Consider the following 15,916-nt stretch of genomic DNA (forward strand, 5'->3'; position numbering starts at 1 on the left):
ATCACCCCTTTTTGGAGGTCCAGCTGTGGGCTCCCAGCTCTGCCCTCTGCCCTGCCATCAGTCCCCACATGCAGAGAGGGGGAGGTGCTGGTGAGGGCTGAGACCCCCAAGTTCAGTGTCCTTGTGTTCAGCTGGGACACTGAGACTCAGCAAGGGGGGATGGCTGTCTGAGGCCACACAGCGACCTCACCACCCTTGATTTTCTTGTAGAACATTAGGGATAAAATGGCTGGGTTCTGGTCCTACTCAAGCCCTCTGACCTTAGGACATTCTTTCAAGGGTTTTGCTGCCTCATCTCTCAAAGGAAGTGATGCCCTGCCACCCTTTGTCCACCTTATAGCACTGCTATAGAGAGCCAGGCCCAGGAGAGAGCTGGGGGCAGGGGGCAGGGGTTGTGAACGTGCCCTCAGCACCACATCCGTTCAGGACCTTAGTGCTGCAGATTCCCTTTGGACTCTGCTGAGTTTCTAACCAGACGGTCTCTGTGTCCCCAGAAAGCCCCCCAGTACCCCCTCCCCCTGCTGCTCCTCTGTGGCCCTTACTTTCAGGGCCCTTCCCCTCTCTCCCTGGAACACCTGCCCAGAACTATGTACATCCTCTGCTGTCCTTGTCACCCAGCAGCACCCCTGCTGCCCCTCCTGGAAGCAAGTGCTGACTATGTTCAGCCCTGCCCCCAGGCCTGGAGAGCCCTTCATCTGTCCCTCCCACTCTGGACCTGGTGAGGTGCCTAAGGCAGGCCCATGAATGACACACATGGAAAACCTGACTCCCTTCTCCTCCCTTGTCTAAATGAGACTGAGATGCTGGGGAGGATCAGGGATTGGTCCAAGGCCACCTCGGGGGGGGCCTGCAGTAGTGTGTTCAGGGCTCTAAGGCCCAGGCCACTCAGAAGCTCCTCCCCACACCCCCAGCCCTGGCCTGGGTTTGTGGAACTCCTCCCCCAGGGAAGCCCTGTGAAGGGCTTTCCTAGAGCCAAGGGCCCAGCTGAGATGAGGCCTGAAGGGTTTGTTTCTCCCTGAGGCTGGCTTCATGGTGGTAGCTGAGCCATGTACTGCTGGCTGACCGAGTCATTGGGATGACTTAGTGAGTCCACTCTGCTCCAGTCTAGTGGAGGGGAGGCCTCTCCAGGCCATCAACAGGGAGATGAATGCTGTCCAGCAAGGCTGCACATCACCTCATTGCTGACAGCCAGGGTAGGTGTAGCCTGGAGGGGCTTGCTACGGGAGCTGCCCACATCTAGCCTGCCAAAAATATGGCAGCAAAACAAGCAGCCCCTGGGAAGGGGAGTTTGTGAATGCTTCTCCTTTAGTGTTCTGGGCCCAGCGAGCCCCAGGCTCGGCCTCCACTCCTTTCTGCCTTATTGGAGGTGGAGGGCATTGTCAGACGCCATCAATAGTAGATGCCTGGGGGGCTCAGTCTGTTGATTTCGGCTCAGGCCATGATCTCAGGGTCCACCCTCGGCTTGGAGTCAGCTTGAGATTCTCCCTCTCTGCCCGTCCCCCTGCTTGTGCTCTCTGTCTCTGTCTCCGTCCGTCTCTCTCTCAAATTAATAAATAATCTTTTAAAAAAAAATAGTAGGTGCTGGAGCTGGTCCTGGGGGGTGGGGAGGGTTTGCCTGGTGGAGCTGATGGGAAAGCCCACGGTCTGTCCGTGCCCTCTGAGCGAACATGGGAGCCCACGGTAGCCGGGGATGGGCCAGAGCAGGTAGCGGTGGGGCTTGAGGTCCTCGTGAGGATTGTGCTGATACACTTGGTCGTCTTCTAGAGGACATGGGAGCCTGGTAGGGCGAGGAAAGATGGCTTCCTGGCAAGGAGGAGGACGCCAGCAGAGCAGTGGCTGCTGGCTCTCGGTCACAGCCCCCGACCTGAGCCACACAGTGGGCAGAGAGGCCCTGGGCCAGAGCCGCAGTTCCCGCCCTCCCGCAACCTCGCTCGGGACCTTTTGGTGGGTAATCCCATTCCTCCGAAGGAAAGGCACGCTGAGATCCTCTTACCCAATCCCTCCATGCCCTGGAGGAAGGGAGAAGGTACTGCGGACGCAGGACTTCTGCCAGGACTCCCAGGCCAGAGAAGGGAGATAGGCTGCCCGTCGGCCACCAGGGCGGCCCAGTCCTGGCAGCCTGATCGGTGAAAGCATTTGCATTTTCCACTTAGCCAGGGCCACTGCCAGGTGGGTAGAGGGTGCTGCATCAACATGACCGCGGGGGCCCGGGCCCTGACTGCCCCCCTCATAACTCCATCATTCACTGCCTGACCACCAGCAAGCCCAAGTCAGGCTGTCGCCCCAGGCAGCATTGGCCCATTCTGTGTTCTTGGACCCCTCTGGCTTGGCTTTCTTGCCCCTGGCTGCAGAGTTCTGCCCAGGGATCCCTGGGTTTCTTGATCGGTGTGGGTAGAGGTAACAGAGCCCAGAGCAGTCTGGTGGGTGTCACCCAGCATGTTGGTGGCAGAGCCTGGCTGGAGTGGGATCTGGAGTCTTTTCTTCAACTGCAGGGAAGAGGCAGAGCAGTGGCCCCTTCTTCCATCCGTGGCTGGTGGTAGAACAGGGCCTGGAAGGTGGGAGGCCTTGGCAGGCTCCAAGGTTGGCCCGAGGGAGGCGGAGCCAGGGACCCCCAGCTCAGGTGGCCTGGCGGGGGCTAGACTGGAAAGTCCCCTGCTGAGAGGAGGCTGAGTCCCCACTGAGGCCAACTATCTGCTCTCCACTTGAGTGGACGGGCAGTGTGCAGCTGGGAACCAGGCTGGACTCTCTTGGAGGTTATAGTTTCCCAGCCACGCCTCCTTCCCTCTACAGGCTTCTACTCTGAGGGGACCCTGAGTTTCCCTCTAGCTATTTCCTTGGCCCTAAACTCTCAGTGCCAAGTGGGCGGCCCAAATCCAGGGTAGGAGTGGCCTGAGCTGTGTGCCACCTTATCATCAAAGCAGCACCCTTCTTGTGATGTTTGGTCCTTTTGCAGACACCAGCCAGGGACCCCTGCGGATCCCATTCACCTCTCCCCCACACCCATCTTCCCCCATCCCCTACAGCTGTCGCTGGCTCAATACCTCCTGTGTCCACAAATCACTGTGACAGTTAGACCCCTTTGTCGTCTGTCCCTCGGAGACGCTCATCTTTCCCGTGGCGACAGGGAGTCCCACATACCCCAGCAAGGGCTTCGACCTCCCTTGGTGACAGTGGGGCTGGGGGCCGGCAGTGTCTGAGAGCAGCTATGATGTGCTGGGGCCCAGAGGAGGGACCGGGCTATGGGAAGCCCCAGGTGACCCTTTTGGAGGGACAGCAACACCTCTTGTCATAGAGCCACAGACCCAGGCTTTCAGCTGGAGGGTGTCCTTAAAGATTGGTTCACACGAGGAAACTGAGGCACAGGGTGGGAAGAGGTCACACGGCCCATCAGAGGAGCGGGGCCGTAGATATTCTCCGAGCACTCACTTGGCCTCAGACCCTCAAGTCTGGCCAGGAAGTCTTGCTCAAGCCCCTCCCCCTGTCTAGAGCCCCCTCTTCATCCTCACCTAGTGGATGGCACGACCCTCCCAGGACCCCCAGCAGAGGGTAGTATGGAGACCCCGTCTCTTCATTTAGAACAAGGTGGTATGGGCAGCTCATGAGCAACATCTGTGTCCCCTGCCACCGCTGACCCTGGGATACCGCGCTGACCCTGACACTCCCTGGGCCATCCCTCCATGGCCCCTCCTCCAGCTGGGGAATCTGGCCTAGCTCCAGTGCCACTTCCTCCTCCAGGAGGATCTCTCTGGGGCGACCTCCCATCCAGTCTCCCCTCCAGCCTCCCAACCTTCCAAACCTCACTGCCACACCTTGTTTTTGTTTGGTCTTACGATCTGGACAGGTTAAAAAATGTAGCTCCTTAGTGGAATGGGTTGGAAGAAGAGGAGAGAACCTGGGAAATTTTGAGGGAAACTGCCCAGTTTAAAAAGCGAAGATGCCCTCACCAAAGAGTGGTCCTCCCAGGCTCACTGCTTCATCTTCTTTTGCCTTCTCCCTCAGACCCTTGCTGTGTCTGCCCCTCCGCCCCCAGCCGCCACCCCCAGCACCTGCTGCTGCTTCATTTCCTTTCTCCCCAGGTGGGATGAGAGGGTGGGGGAGAAAGTGCACTCAGATGTCACCTGCTGATGGATGGTGGTGGCCTGAGGCCCCGGTGCCTGCTGGGCGGCACAAAGCCAGCAGCCAAGCCCCGCCCACCACACTTTGTGGGTGTTGGGACACTGTGGGAACCATTTGCCTTTCCTGCACCGCCAAGAGCCTTGAGTCTGCTTGTCAGCATGTGGGGGTGCTTGGATTCCGAGAGACAGTTCTTTGCAAGGATGGAATCAGAGGCCATCTCCAAGCTTATGGACATGTGTGACTCACGCAATGACTATCCTGGAGTCCCGTCCCGGGGCCAAGGGTGAGCAGATCAGAGTGTGCTTGGAAACTTGGCTTCTTAGAGAGTTAGAATCTTAAATCCTCGGAAGCTGTTCTAAATGTTAGGTCAGACCCACGGGATCTTTATTTTTTTTTATTTTTTTAAGATTTTATTTTTAAGTAATCTCTACATCCAACATGGGCCTTGAAACTTACTACCCCGAGATCGAGAATTTTGTGCTCTACGGACTGAGTCCACCAGGCACCTAGACCCACAGGAATCTTTAAACAGGATTTTTAGGAACATCACACATCCGGGGAGGGGTCGGGGCTTGAACCCAGTGCTGCTGGGCCCCAAAGCTGCTGGGGATGGGCTTTGAGCCCAGGGGTACCCCCCCCCCGCCAATGGGCTCTCCTCTCCCGCTGTTTCCGATAAGTAGTGCAGCTTCATGTTTGCCTGTTTTATATGTCGGGGTTTCGCTTGGAAAAAGGGCTCCTCTGCTTAAAAATAAAGAATAAAGTTTTCCAGGCCCTGCGCTGCCTGCAGCTCTCGTGCCAGGGCCCACCACAGCCTGAGAGGGTGGCTCTGGCCAGTGGGTGACCGGGCAGGCACACAGGGGCCTCCCAGGAGGGGGTGCAGGTTGCTCTGGGCCACAGTCTCCTCCCCCTCTCACTCCTGCTGCGTGGTTGCTGCAGCCAGAGAACACTCCGGGTCTGTCATCCCGTTGACTGGGCTGACAGTTTAATAGTAGCTTCCTGGGCTGTCATTTAAATCTGCCTCCCAGGTTAGTAGGCCAGGGGCGGGCTGGCACACCCCCTGCCCCCACCCCGGATCTTCCTTCTGCCGGGAGCGGTTGTCTTGGCAATGCCAGGGCCTGGCCAGCTCTGCCGTAGGGTAACTGGGGGGAGCAGCCCTTTCATCTCCCCGACCCGGGTACAAGTGGTCCCGCTGCCTTGGGGCTGGGCTGCAGGGCCAGAGCCAGGCCAGCCGGTGCCGGTCCAGGCTTGGGAGAGGAAGTGGGAACAGACTAGTCCCTCCATGCCCTGGGAGGGGAAGGGACCTACCCAGGTGCCTCAGCAACCATTTTGAGCCAGAATCCACCTTGCCTATGGGTCTCTGCTCAGCCCTCAAAGGATATGCCCTGGAGCCCCCCCGACCTGTCCGCAGAAACCCAAGGGCCTGCATTCCTGACATCTCTCCCATCTCCCTGTCCCAGGTGGTCTGATACCGGTCTCCCCTCACCTGCTCTTCTCTGTATAAGTCCCTGCTCTGAGGACTGTGGTCTCCCCTTAGCTTTACTCTGGGCCAAGTGCCCTGTGAATACCTTCTCCTATTTTTCATGGCTTGGTGGAGGGAGCTGGCCCAGAGACAGAAGACTGGGTACCAGCTTCGGCTGTGTGATCACAGGCCAGTCTTTCCCCTCCCTGGGCCTCGTCTTCTAATCTGCAGGATGAGGGACTTCCACGACAACGTATTTCCTCAGATGTGGTTCATTGGCCCACTTGTTTCTTGGGAAATTAATAGACATGGCATCTAACAAGGAAGTTTCTTGGCTAAACAGGTGTGGGAAGTGCTGGAAGAAACAAAGTCAATCTGGTATTTGCAGGCTTTCTCAGGACCTTTTGTAAGCCAATGGGCATCATGAATCTACAAAGGAGGAAAATAGCAAGACTTATCTGAAACCTCTGTGGGGATGGCTACCCCTGCTCTCTGTCCTACCCATTGTCTCTCTCTTTCTCTGCTAGGGGCCAATCATCCATCTCACACAGTCTCACCAAATCCTGAAAAAAGCCCAGGCAGCTCAGAGATGTGGGTTTTGTTGGCTGTTAAGCAGCAGCCCCTGAGCTTAGCAGAGGCTGGGTGAGCTCAGGGAAAGGGGGCCTCCCATTGGTACCAGGCAAGGTCAGTTGGCCGCCAGCCCAGTGGAGCTCCCAGGTCCCTTGCCACTTGCCTCCTCCCCAGCTCCAAATTGCCATTCTGCTGGCTCCTCCCCACCCCAGGCCCTGTTATCCCTTCTCGGAATGCCCTTTGTCGCTCTCATCCCTCCCACGGTTTGGCTGACTCCTCTTCCTTGAACGTGGTCCCCTCCTTCAGGAAGCCTTCCTTGATTTCCTGGGCCGGGTCAGGTGACCCTCCCCTGGCTTCCTGGCCACACAGTGGGACTGAGTCAGAATATCAGGGCGCAAGGGGCAGCCCTCCCACAGATATGTGCTGGGACTGAATAGCCGTTCTCTCTGGCCCCTGGTGCTCTGGCTGGCGGAGTGGGAGAGCTGCCTAGGGGCCTTCAAGCCCCTGGGCTCTGACATGAGAGAGCTCTGATTGCCAAGAGGAACCCACACCAGGCAGCTCCACCTGGCAGCCCTGACTGATCTTTGTTTTGAAGCCCTCTGTCTGCCCTGGGGCTGCTGGATGAGCGTGGGTGGGGAAAAAGCAGCATGAAGGATGCGTATTGTCTCAGGGAAGGAGGCCTCTGGGGGTGGAGAAGCTGGGAGGTGCTGAGTGATCATAATAATTTCACGAGATCATAGACTCTGGGTGTTGAGTGGGACTTAAGATTCAGTCGGCACCACACCTCTGTCTCCAAATGAGGAGGTAGGCCCTATGTGACGGGTGGGCCCAAGGTCACACGCACAGCGACTGGGGCTGCTGACTTCACCCGCCTCATACTTGCACTTTTATGCTTTTCAGTTTATAAAGCCCCGACACAATCCTTAGCCCATTCGCTTCCCACAACCTTGTGTGTTTGGCGAAGCAGCAATATGATCTCTGAATGTAGGTGAAGAAAGTGAGGCTCAGAGAAGTTGTGTAACTTGCAAAAGGTCACACAGCCCATATGTGGCAGAGCAGAGTTTGACCATGGAGTCTCTGATGCTTTCCTCTGCCGGTGTTCTTGTTTTAAGTGGCAACGCCTACCTCCTTTGTCCGGGATTTCCCATTCTCCCCGACTCTGCCCAGGGGTAGGCTCCTCCCCACCACCCTCTGGAATCCCAAATCCTTCATGGCAGCCCATCTGTTGCCATGGTACCAGATTATGATGTCGCAGACCCTGGATGACTATGCACAGCTCCTGGGCTGTGGAGTACAGGGGCTCACAGAGGTGGGCATTGTCCAAGGGGCAGACTGGCATGGAAGGAAATAAATCCCTGGAAACAGGGGGCCACGGCCTCGAGCCCAGCTAGGGAATCACTCTGGGAGTTGGAGCCAAGGCCAGGAATGGGGTCTGGCATGGCTGGCTCTGATGGGCTTGAAAGACTGCTCAGCCCTCATGCCTGGGCGGGGCTGATGTAGCCTCATGCCTCTGTCAGGCTCATTACACTGACCGACTCAACACGGAGATGCTCATTGGGATCCCTTGCGAGAGCCCTTTTGCCTTTTGTCCTTATACTGGCGCTGCACGGGAAAGCCATCATCCCCGCTTGCCCAGAGAGGGAAGGAACTTGCCCAAGGTCACCCAGAGAGGAGGTGGCTGTGCCAGCATTCAGTCTCACCTCTTGCTCCAAATCTTTCCATGGGGTTCCATTCTCAGACATGGCCCACTAAGGTGATTGAGTCATGGTCCCCAACCTGAAAGTGAGCATGCCGCCTCAGTTTCCCCAGAGTGGTCCATTAGCAGAGACAGGTTGTCACAGGCCCATGTTTATTCTGGCACCCACTTCTGGGCACATTCCAGGGGGAATACTTCATGTGGTACTTCTGAGCGATGTGGCTGATCTGCCCCATTGCCTTGTCCTGTGGGGACCTGAGAGCTATTTCACTGGTCACACTGCATTTGCTTTTCTGGGGTCGTCTTAGCCTGATAATACGGAAGTAGCTGAGGGCCTTAGTGGGAAGAGCCCAAGCTTTGGCAGCTGCCACATGGAATCAAAATCCCACTTCTGCCACCTACCACCCTCAGCTTCCTCTTCTATAAGATTGCCGATGTCAGGAGTCAACTGGGATACTGGGTGAAAGGTGCCAGGCCAGAGCCAGGGTGGAAAATGTCGAAACCGGTCATGACAGGGAACAAATCTCTTCTCCAGAACACTGCCGTGGAACATCCATCAGGAGGCTGCCCTTCAGGACTGCGAAGGTGCTTTTGGCTTCCCTGGCCTCCTTGCCTGGTGCCTACAGGGCTTGGCACACTGGGGGAGGCCAAGATCACTCCCAGGCTCCCAGAATGCCAGGGAGGAAAGGGTCTTTTGATAGTGTCTGGCTGGCTGAGACCAGGGACAGAGCCCCTTCATCTCCTTCGTCAGGCTTACCTTGCTCTTTTGGGTTCTGCCTGTTCATCACTCACCTTGAGTTCCTAGGGGGCAGGTCGGGCTGATTTCTCTTCCATGTGCTCAGTGCAGAGCGAGGCACAGATGCAAGCTCACTGAATGCTGAAATGAAGCTCCTGCGGGATTTTCTCACCTCATTTGAGGCTTTTCTTCCACATCTGATGCTGCTGAAAGTTTTATCTGGGGAGCCGTGGGGGGGGGGGACAGAGGGTTCTGACTGTGATGTCAAATTGTGGCCCTGCTGCCACCCACATCTGACCTTAGACACGTACTTAACACTTCTGGGCCGGGATTTCCTTGTGTGTCAAGTGGGGACATGCATGGCCCTTTGTCATGGCACACAGAATGTGCTTGGAGAAAGTTAGAACTGGATAAAGAAGACGTTAGGATATGCATTTCCTCTTTTCTGTGGGCGCCGAGCTTCTTGTGGAAGGGATGCTCTGGTCCTCATGTTAGAAAATGCCCCAGGTGCTATGGTTTATAACTGTACTTACTTTCAGACGATTATAGGCGGTGACTTACCAAAAGGCGGTATTGGTATCTATTACCCACACCAGCTCCTGGGTGCGTAGCTCAGGGAGGGCTGCTTGGGGGCCTGGGCTGGGAGGCAGGAAAAATTGTTCTGATCCCTGCCTTGCTGTGTTTCCCTGGGCCAGCCCTGTTCCCTCTCTGGGCCTCAGAGCCCCCCTCCCCCACCAAATCTATGGGTAGACGGATTCCTCTCATTTCCTCTAACCCTGCACAGACAGAGGTGTTCTTCTAAAGAAAGTGTGAAGAAAACTCACCTTAGAACACAGATGTCCTGCAAGGATTCCACTGAAAGGCAGAAATATAATGGATTCAGGAGACCCAGTGTCTGTCCTCAAATCCCAGCCTGGCTGTTCAGGCCAGGGGGAGCAGTCACATGGTCCCTGAGGCAGCCAGAAAGCCTGTGGGAGGAATTACATAATCCAAGGCTGGCCACCGGGAAGAAGCTTCCCTGGGAGAAGCTGAGCCCAGCCCTGGAGGTGTAGGAACAGAGGCTGGGCAGCCATGCCCCCATTTGGTCCAGTGTCCCCACTGAGATCCACCCTGAGTTGGGCCCTGTGCTGAATCTGACAGAGTCCCTACCCGGAGGAGCATCAGGCCAGTGGAGGGACAGGGAGAAAGGCAAGCCATGTTGGCCCCTGCCCTATTACCCCAGTTTTGTTACCAGCTGTGAGATCTCAGTCTGCTATATATGTCCCCTGTTTCCTTTGCTTCTAACTAAGGCTCAAACCATAAAAACAGCAGTAGCTCTTGCTGACCGCATCTTCAGTGCCAGGACCTCTTTCCATGTTCTTCATGCGCTGTGACTTGTTATTCCTCCTCAGTGCCCTTGTTTTCTTCTTCCCGTTATATAGATAAGAAAACAGAGGCTCGGTGGTTAAGTAACACCCCCATGGTCACGCAGACCGAAAGAGGCAGAGCTGGGATTCAGAGCCCCCCCGAGGAGCCTCCCTTCCAGGGTGTGAGTGCCTCGAGAGCACTTTCTCTCGGGAGACTGATTGGGTGTCTCACCCAGGAGATGCTCTTTTCATCACTCCAAACAGAACATACCTCATTAATCTTGTCTCAGAGTAATCATTTGCTTTTAGGATTCACTAGCAGCAGCTCCCTGGTGCTTCCGGAAGGGCCTGGTTAGGCGGAGCAGGACAGGCCAGTAAAGGGGCTGAGAACTGGCCAGAGGGGCTAAAGTACCTGCCGTAGGTGATCAGGGAAGGCTTCCTGGGGGCGGTGGCAGTGGAACTGGACTTTGGGGGAAGAGGAGTAAGACAGGAGAACAGGCAGTCCCTTGGAGCATGGATCCTGGTACCTTTGTTGGACCTGAGCTCCTGAACTTGGAGGCAGGGCCAGGTGTCACCTGTCTCCAGCCGATGCTCAGCAGATGCCTGAGGAATGAATAAGGGAGTCTCTCCTGTCCTCTCTTGGTTGGCGAGGCCCTCCGTGGCCCAGTAGGGTGGTGGGAGGTGGTGTGGTCCTACTTTCAGACAGCGCACATCCTGGTCACCCGAGAGCCACCTGACCGTATCCTAGAAGAGCCTCCTGGGCCCACCAAGCCCCCTCACGCTCTTCTCCTTGCCCCATAGCCAAGAAGACCTGTGCAGACAGCGACTTCACCTGTGGCAACGGCCACTGCATCCCGGAGCGGTGGAAGTGTGACGGCGAGGAGGAGTGTCCCGACGGCTCTGATGAGTCTGAGACCACGTGCAGTGAGTCCTGGTGCTAGGGCTGGTGGGGTGGGGGGGAGGGGGCGGGCACGCAGCTTCCTCGTCAGCTCCTCCTTGTTGGGAGGCTGGGAGGCTCAGTGGAGTTGATCTGTCAGACACAGCTCCATACCTGCCTTGTGGCGCACCGTCGGGGGCTCCCGGCCAATGGCCAGGAGTATTAGCCGGTACTGGTTTCTGCTGACTCCCTCACAGGCCTCTTGCAGCTCGGGCCCTGCTCCTGGAGTACCAGGAGCTAGAAACAGGCCTTCTAACCAGAAGCAGCCAGAGCGTAGCCTCCGGGGCTCCCCACAGCCTCCCCCACCATTTTTCTGGAGGACTCTGATCATAATTCTAGGAGTACTGCTAACAGTGAGTGCCTATTAAGTGTTCACCGTGGGCCAGACACAGTGCTAGCCTCTCTGCGTGCACCGATTCATCTTCCCAAGGCAGCCTTAGGAGGGTTCACTTTCTGAACTTTGCGAAGGAGAACACTGAGGCTCAGAGAGGTTGAGTAACTTGCCCAAGGCCACCCAGCCAGCACTCTGAGCCCAGGAGCCCCAGCATCCACGGCAGGACGGATGGCAACAGAGGCAGCCTGGGGTGAGGCCGAGGGCCCGAGCCAGAGCCCCAGGCCCGCCTCCCACACTCAGGGCTTTGTCTCTCCTTGATTTCTTTTCCAGGCCCTAATCCTCAAAGCAAACTTACACCCGGCAGGTCATTCCGTGACATTTGTTAAATTAAAAAGGAGATGAGAAGGGGGCGGGGAAGGCCCCAGCGGTCCTGAGGCAGAGCCTCAGCTGAGTGAGACTGAGACAAAAGGTTGGTGGGGAGCACGTGGAGGACGGGAGGGCTGGTGCGGACCCGCGAGTCACAATCCCCGTCCTCGTTAGGGGTCCCATTCGCCCCAGAGGCAGAGGCGGGGACAATGGAGGCCCGCGGCCCATCTAGGGCTGTGGCTGGTGATAACTGGGTTTCTTTGTCTCCTAGCAACAGAGCTACCAGTCTCCCCGTGAGAGAGAGAGAGGGGGAGAGAAAGGGAGAGCAAGAGCGACCCCAGCCCGAGACAGGAGGCCCCCTTGTCTCCTTGCACAGCTGCCTCTGCCTCTCCTGGCCAGGCCACAGGCCCTGTCCTTTCCTTACCCCCCAGGCAGCCAACCTGTCCTGGGGCTGGGTCCAGAGCTTTGTCGTGGGCTGCAGAAGGCACAAAGCCCAGCCACGCCCGCTGTGCTTCTCATCCTCAGGGCCGGCTTGGATCCCTGTTTAAAGAGAAGGAAACTGAGGCCAGGGTGGGTTTGGCCACTTGCCCGAGGCTGCCCCGCTAAGGAGGGGTAGAGCTGTGTACAGCCAGGAGTGTGTGTTTGGGGAGGGGGCTACGGCCACCAGGGGCTGTGCTGGGGGCGCTGCAGTCAGCCAGCTGGGCTGTCCCGGCCCCACTCTCAGCCCTGGGCCCTGGGGGCAACAGGGAAACGAGGGGAGCCTCAGCACAGTTATTACTGGGGTCTGTCCTGCTGCCGGAGAGCTGGGCTCCGCCTTCTCCCCGTGTCTCTGTCTCATTGTGTCGATGTCCCTTTTCATCTTCCCTGCCCCAGCTCCAGGGTCCTGCCCACCCTGCTCTCTTGGACAGCCGCCCCCTTGCCATCCCTCCCCGCCGTGCCCTGCCCCATGGTTCCCTCTGTCTTTCTCCCTCTCGCTTGTCCTAGCAGTTGCTGCCTTCCCATCCCCTGGCGAGTGCAGGGCCCTTCCAGCCTCACCCCTCCCGCCTCCCAGACCTGCTTGGTACCCTCTGTAAGGCACTGTTATTTGACGGTTGAATGACTGGAGAAGTCGAGGGCCTTGCTTCCAAGACACACAGGTGGTTTGTGGCTGGTCGGCCTTCTGTGATAAAAGACGGGCTCGTCAGGCTCTCTCTGAGGCTTGACGGGGTGCCCGTGGGAACAGGACTCCAGGCTGCACCCTGAGAGTCAGGAGGCCCAGCCCTCCTCTGGGCTGTCCCAGTGAATTTGCCGTGAGATCCTGCACACTTTCCCATCCCTGTCTGGGCCCCAGTTTGTAACATCTCAGAATTCCAAAGACCACCATCTAAGATTCCTGGATTCTTAGGACCCTCTTTCTCCCAGCTGGGGCACAAAGCCCAGGATCCCACTTCCTGTGCAAAGTCATATTGGTCAGAGGTGGGCATGGCCTGTGGGTAGGCCTGGAGGAGGCGGGCCGGAGTGGGACCTCAAGGGTCAGGCAGAATTTGGGGCGGCAGGAGCTGGAGGCAGGCTGACTCACTGCTTCCCCACCAAATGGGAACCTGCTAGCCAACCCACTGCCCATTTAACTGGTATTGCCATAGCAACCCCCACAGTCTACCAGGTGCATCTCTATAGCCTACCGGGGGCCTAGGGACTATGCCAGCTCGAAGAAAGATTACAGGCAGTAGTAAAGTGTAGTGGACTGGGTGTGTGATATATTTGGGTCCGGGTCCTGTGAGACCTCAGCCTGGTTGCCCAGTCTCCCTGAGCCTCAGTTTGCTCATCTGTAAAATACAGTGATGGCAACCTGCCCTGTGGGGGTTACGACGACGAAATGGAAAAAAATGGGGCAAAGTGTCGGTGCTGGAGTAAATGGCAGTGTTACTCATTACTATATTTTGATTCCAGGCCCTCTCTCCACATACAGCAATTTAACATTTTAGAATAAGGAAGGGGGTCTACATAGAGAGGGAAAGGGATTTGGGAGCACATCCCCATTTTCGTGCTCCCCCACTGTGTCGTCTGCCCCTGGCTAGCTGCAGTTTCTCCAGGCTCTCTTTCCTTCTGGTTCTGGGATTTGTGTCTATCAAATACGGCCAGGAGTCACAGTAGGAAAGCCTAGGACATTTGCCTAATGAAAGTGGCATTTCAGTCCTAATTATAGCTTACTTGATTGGGGACGGCTTCTGACCCACCTTCAGGCATCCAGTGGGAGGGTTACGGCGTGGGGAAGGGGAGGTTGGTTCAAGGTGAGTGGGTGGCAACTTTAGGTGCTGCTTATTGAAAATGGGAATTGATTCATCATCTCAGAACCTTTCCACTGGGAGGGGGACCTTGGGGGACCTTACGGATGAACCAAGCGAAGTGCCCCTTCCTACTGTAGATAAGGAAGTGGAGGCCCAGAGGTTTTCTGAGGCCCAGAGGCAAGTTAGAGGCTGACTAGCTAGGAGTACTTCGTCTGAGCCCATGGGAAGGAGCTGGGTGTGACTGCCCCCCCCACATGATGGGGTGGCCCCATGCCCTGCTTCCTGGGCAGCAGCCGGACACAAGGAGCCCTGCCGCCTGAGTCTCTGGCCCTCCTGGAGCTGGCCGTCCCCACCTGGAGGTCGTCTGCCCTTAAGCATCACATGTCCTGACACGGCAGATGTGCTCACTCACTAAGCAGCCATCAGACACTCTCATTCTTTTACTCAACAGACATTTTTCTTTTTATTATTTTGTGAGCTTATAAATTAGAGAACGCCAGTGGATTGGATTTCTGGGGCAGGATTCTCTGGGAGTTGATAATGCCTACAGCCACTCTGGCATGCCGTTCCAGGCCCTTGCCAACTCTGGAGGATTCCTGGTGTCTGAGAGACGGTAGGCTTCTTCACGCCTGCCTCTCAGAACCTCGGGGACACCTGATAGGCCAGGGCATTCCTCGGGGCGTGTTTCTCGGAGAGAGGCTCCATCACGGTGGGCCCTGTGGACTGTGATCCCGTGAACCCCCGGGGAACGAGACCAGGGCCCTGCCAGCCCCTTATATTTGCATTTCGTGAGATGAAACGGCGGCAGCTGGTCTCTGAATGTGTTCCAGGCTCTGAGTGTCGAGCTTTCCATGTTTCTTCATTTAAATGAGCTACCAACTCTAGGAGATTACGTAGCCCCGTTTTCGGATGGAGTCTTGATGCAGAGAGATTGACTGGCCGAAGGACCTGCATCTTAGTAAATGGGTTTGGACCCAAGTGTGCCCAGCTCCAAAACTCATTCATGCTCTTTCTCCTGCGTCGTGCTGCCTGGGGGCCTTTGGCTTCAGTTGTCCTGAATGTGGACATCAGGCAGCCATGTTGCAGACCCTACCTAAGTAAAGGCCCAGTGAGCCTCCTTCCTCTTGCAAACCCTCTCCAGCGTGGAGGTGCCGGGGGCACCAACAAGGCCTGCTTTTCTCACGGGCAGTGGTTACGTGTGGTAAGTTAGGCAGTGTGTTTGGACATAAGAGACCTGGGCTGGAAGTCCAGCTCGGCCTCTCTCCACAAGACTTTAAGCAAACACCTTACCCTCTCTGGGCCTGGCTCACCTGGTCTGTAAAATGGAGGTAGTCACAGCACTCCCCTCCCTCATGAGGAGATCCTGCATATCAGCGCTTACCCAGACCAGCTCCCCAGGACTAGGCAGTGAGGAGGCCTGACCCCGGAGCCTGCAAAGTGAGGTTCCCATTCTAGCTTTGGGGAAGAGCCATATGACAGCAGAGATGGTCAGGTTCTAGGAGCGAGGGGTGGTTGGGACACCTGGCATCCAGTAGCCTAGGCGGTCCCTTCCCCTCTTTGGACCTCTGTCTCCTCTCACTATAGTGGGTGCTCCTCGATGTGACCTCTTGTGTCCTCACCTTCCAGGACGGTGCCTTGGCTCTTTGAGGGTAGGAGGGCTGGTGTCAGGCATTGCTGAATCCTCCAGAGCCTGTAATTAGAGCTGTCTATTTAAGGACATGGCAAATGTCTTATTAATTATAAAGAAAGGAAGCAGACAGATTGTTTAATCATTGTCCTTGCTGAAAGGTTATGCAATTAACTATATAAATATTCATTAACAGTTCAAGCAGCTGCCTGCTGCACTGGGGTCTGCAGAACCAGGCCCCTCAAGGGCCATTTCAGTCACCTGGGCGTTTGGGTGTAGAGTTTGGGGCTGGTTCAGGCTACTTCTCTACCCCCAGGAGCATGCAGGGCAGGTTCAGTCAGAGGAACCTGGACTCTGCCTCTCACTTGCTGTGCATCTTTGGACCAGTTCCTTGGTCTCTCTGAGCCTTTTTCCTCCTCTGTCAAATGCAGTGCTTACCTGAAGGACTGCTACCCTGCTCTG

General features: G+C 56.6%; 1 protein-coding gene across 14 annotated transcripts in view; it reads left to right on the top strand.

The window, feature by feature from the left end:
• The window catches only part of LRP8 (LDL receptor related protein 8), a 77,506-nt gene that overhangs the window by 24,291 nt on the left and 37,299 nt on the right, over window positions 1-15,916 (top strand). For all 14 annotated transcript variants that reach the window (XM_073896728.1, XM_073896731.1, XM_073896734.1 and 11 more), the window contains exon 3: window positions 10,725-10,847. In XM_073896728.1, the coding sequence (XP_073752829.1) occupies window positions 10,725-10,847 (123 nt within the window). The remainder of the gene's footprint in view (window positions 1-10,724; window positions 10,848-15,916) is intronic.

Source organism: Callorhinus ursinus, unplaced genomic scaffold (assembly GCF_003265705.2).
Source record: "Callorhinus ursinus isolate GAN/ISIS: 27379988/994484 unplaced genomic scaffold, GSC_fseal_2.0 scaffold9, whole genome shotgun sequence".
NCBI lineage: Eukaryota > Metazoa > Chordata > Mammalia > Carnivora > Otariidae > Callorhinus > Callorhinus ursinus.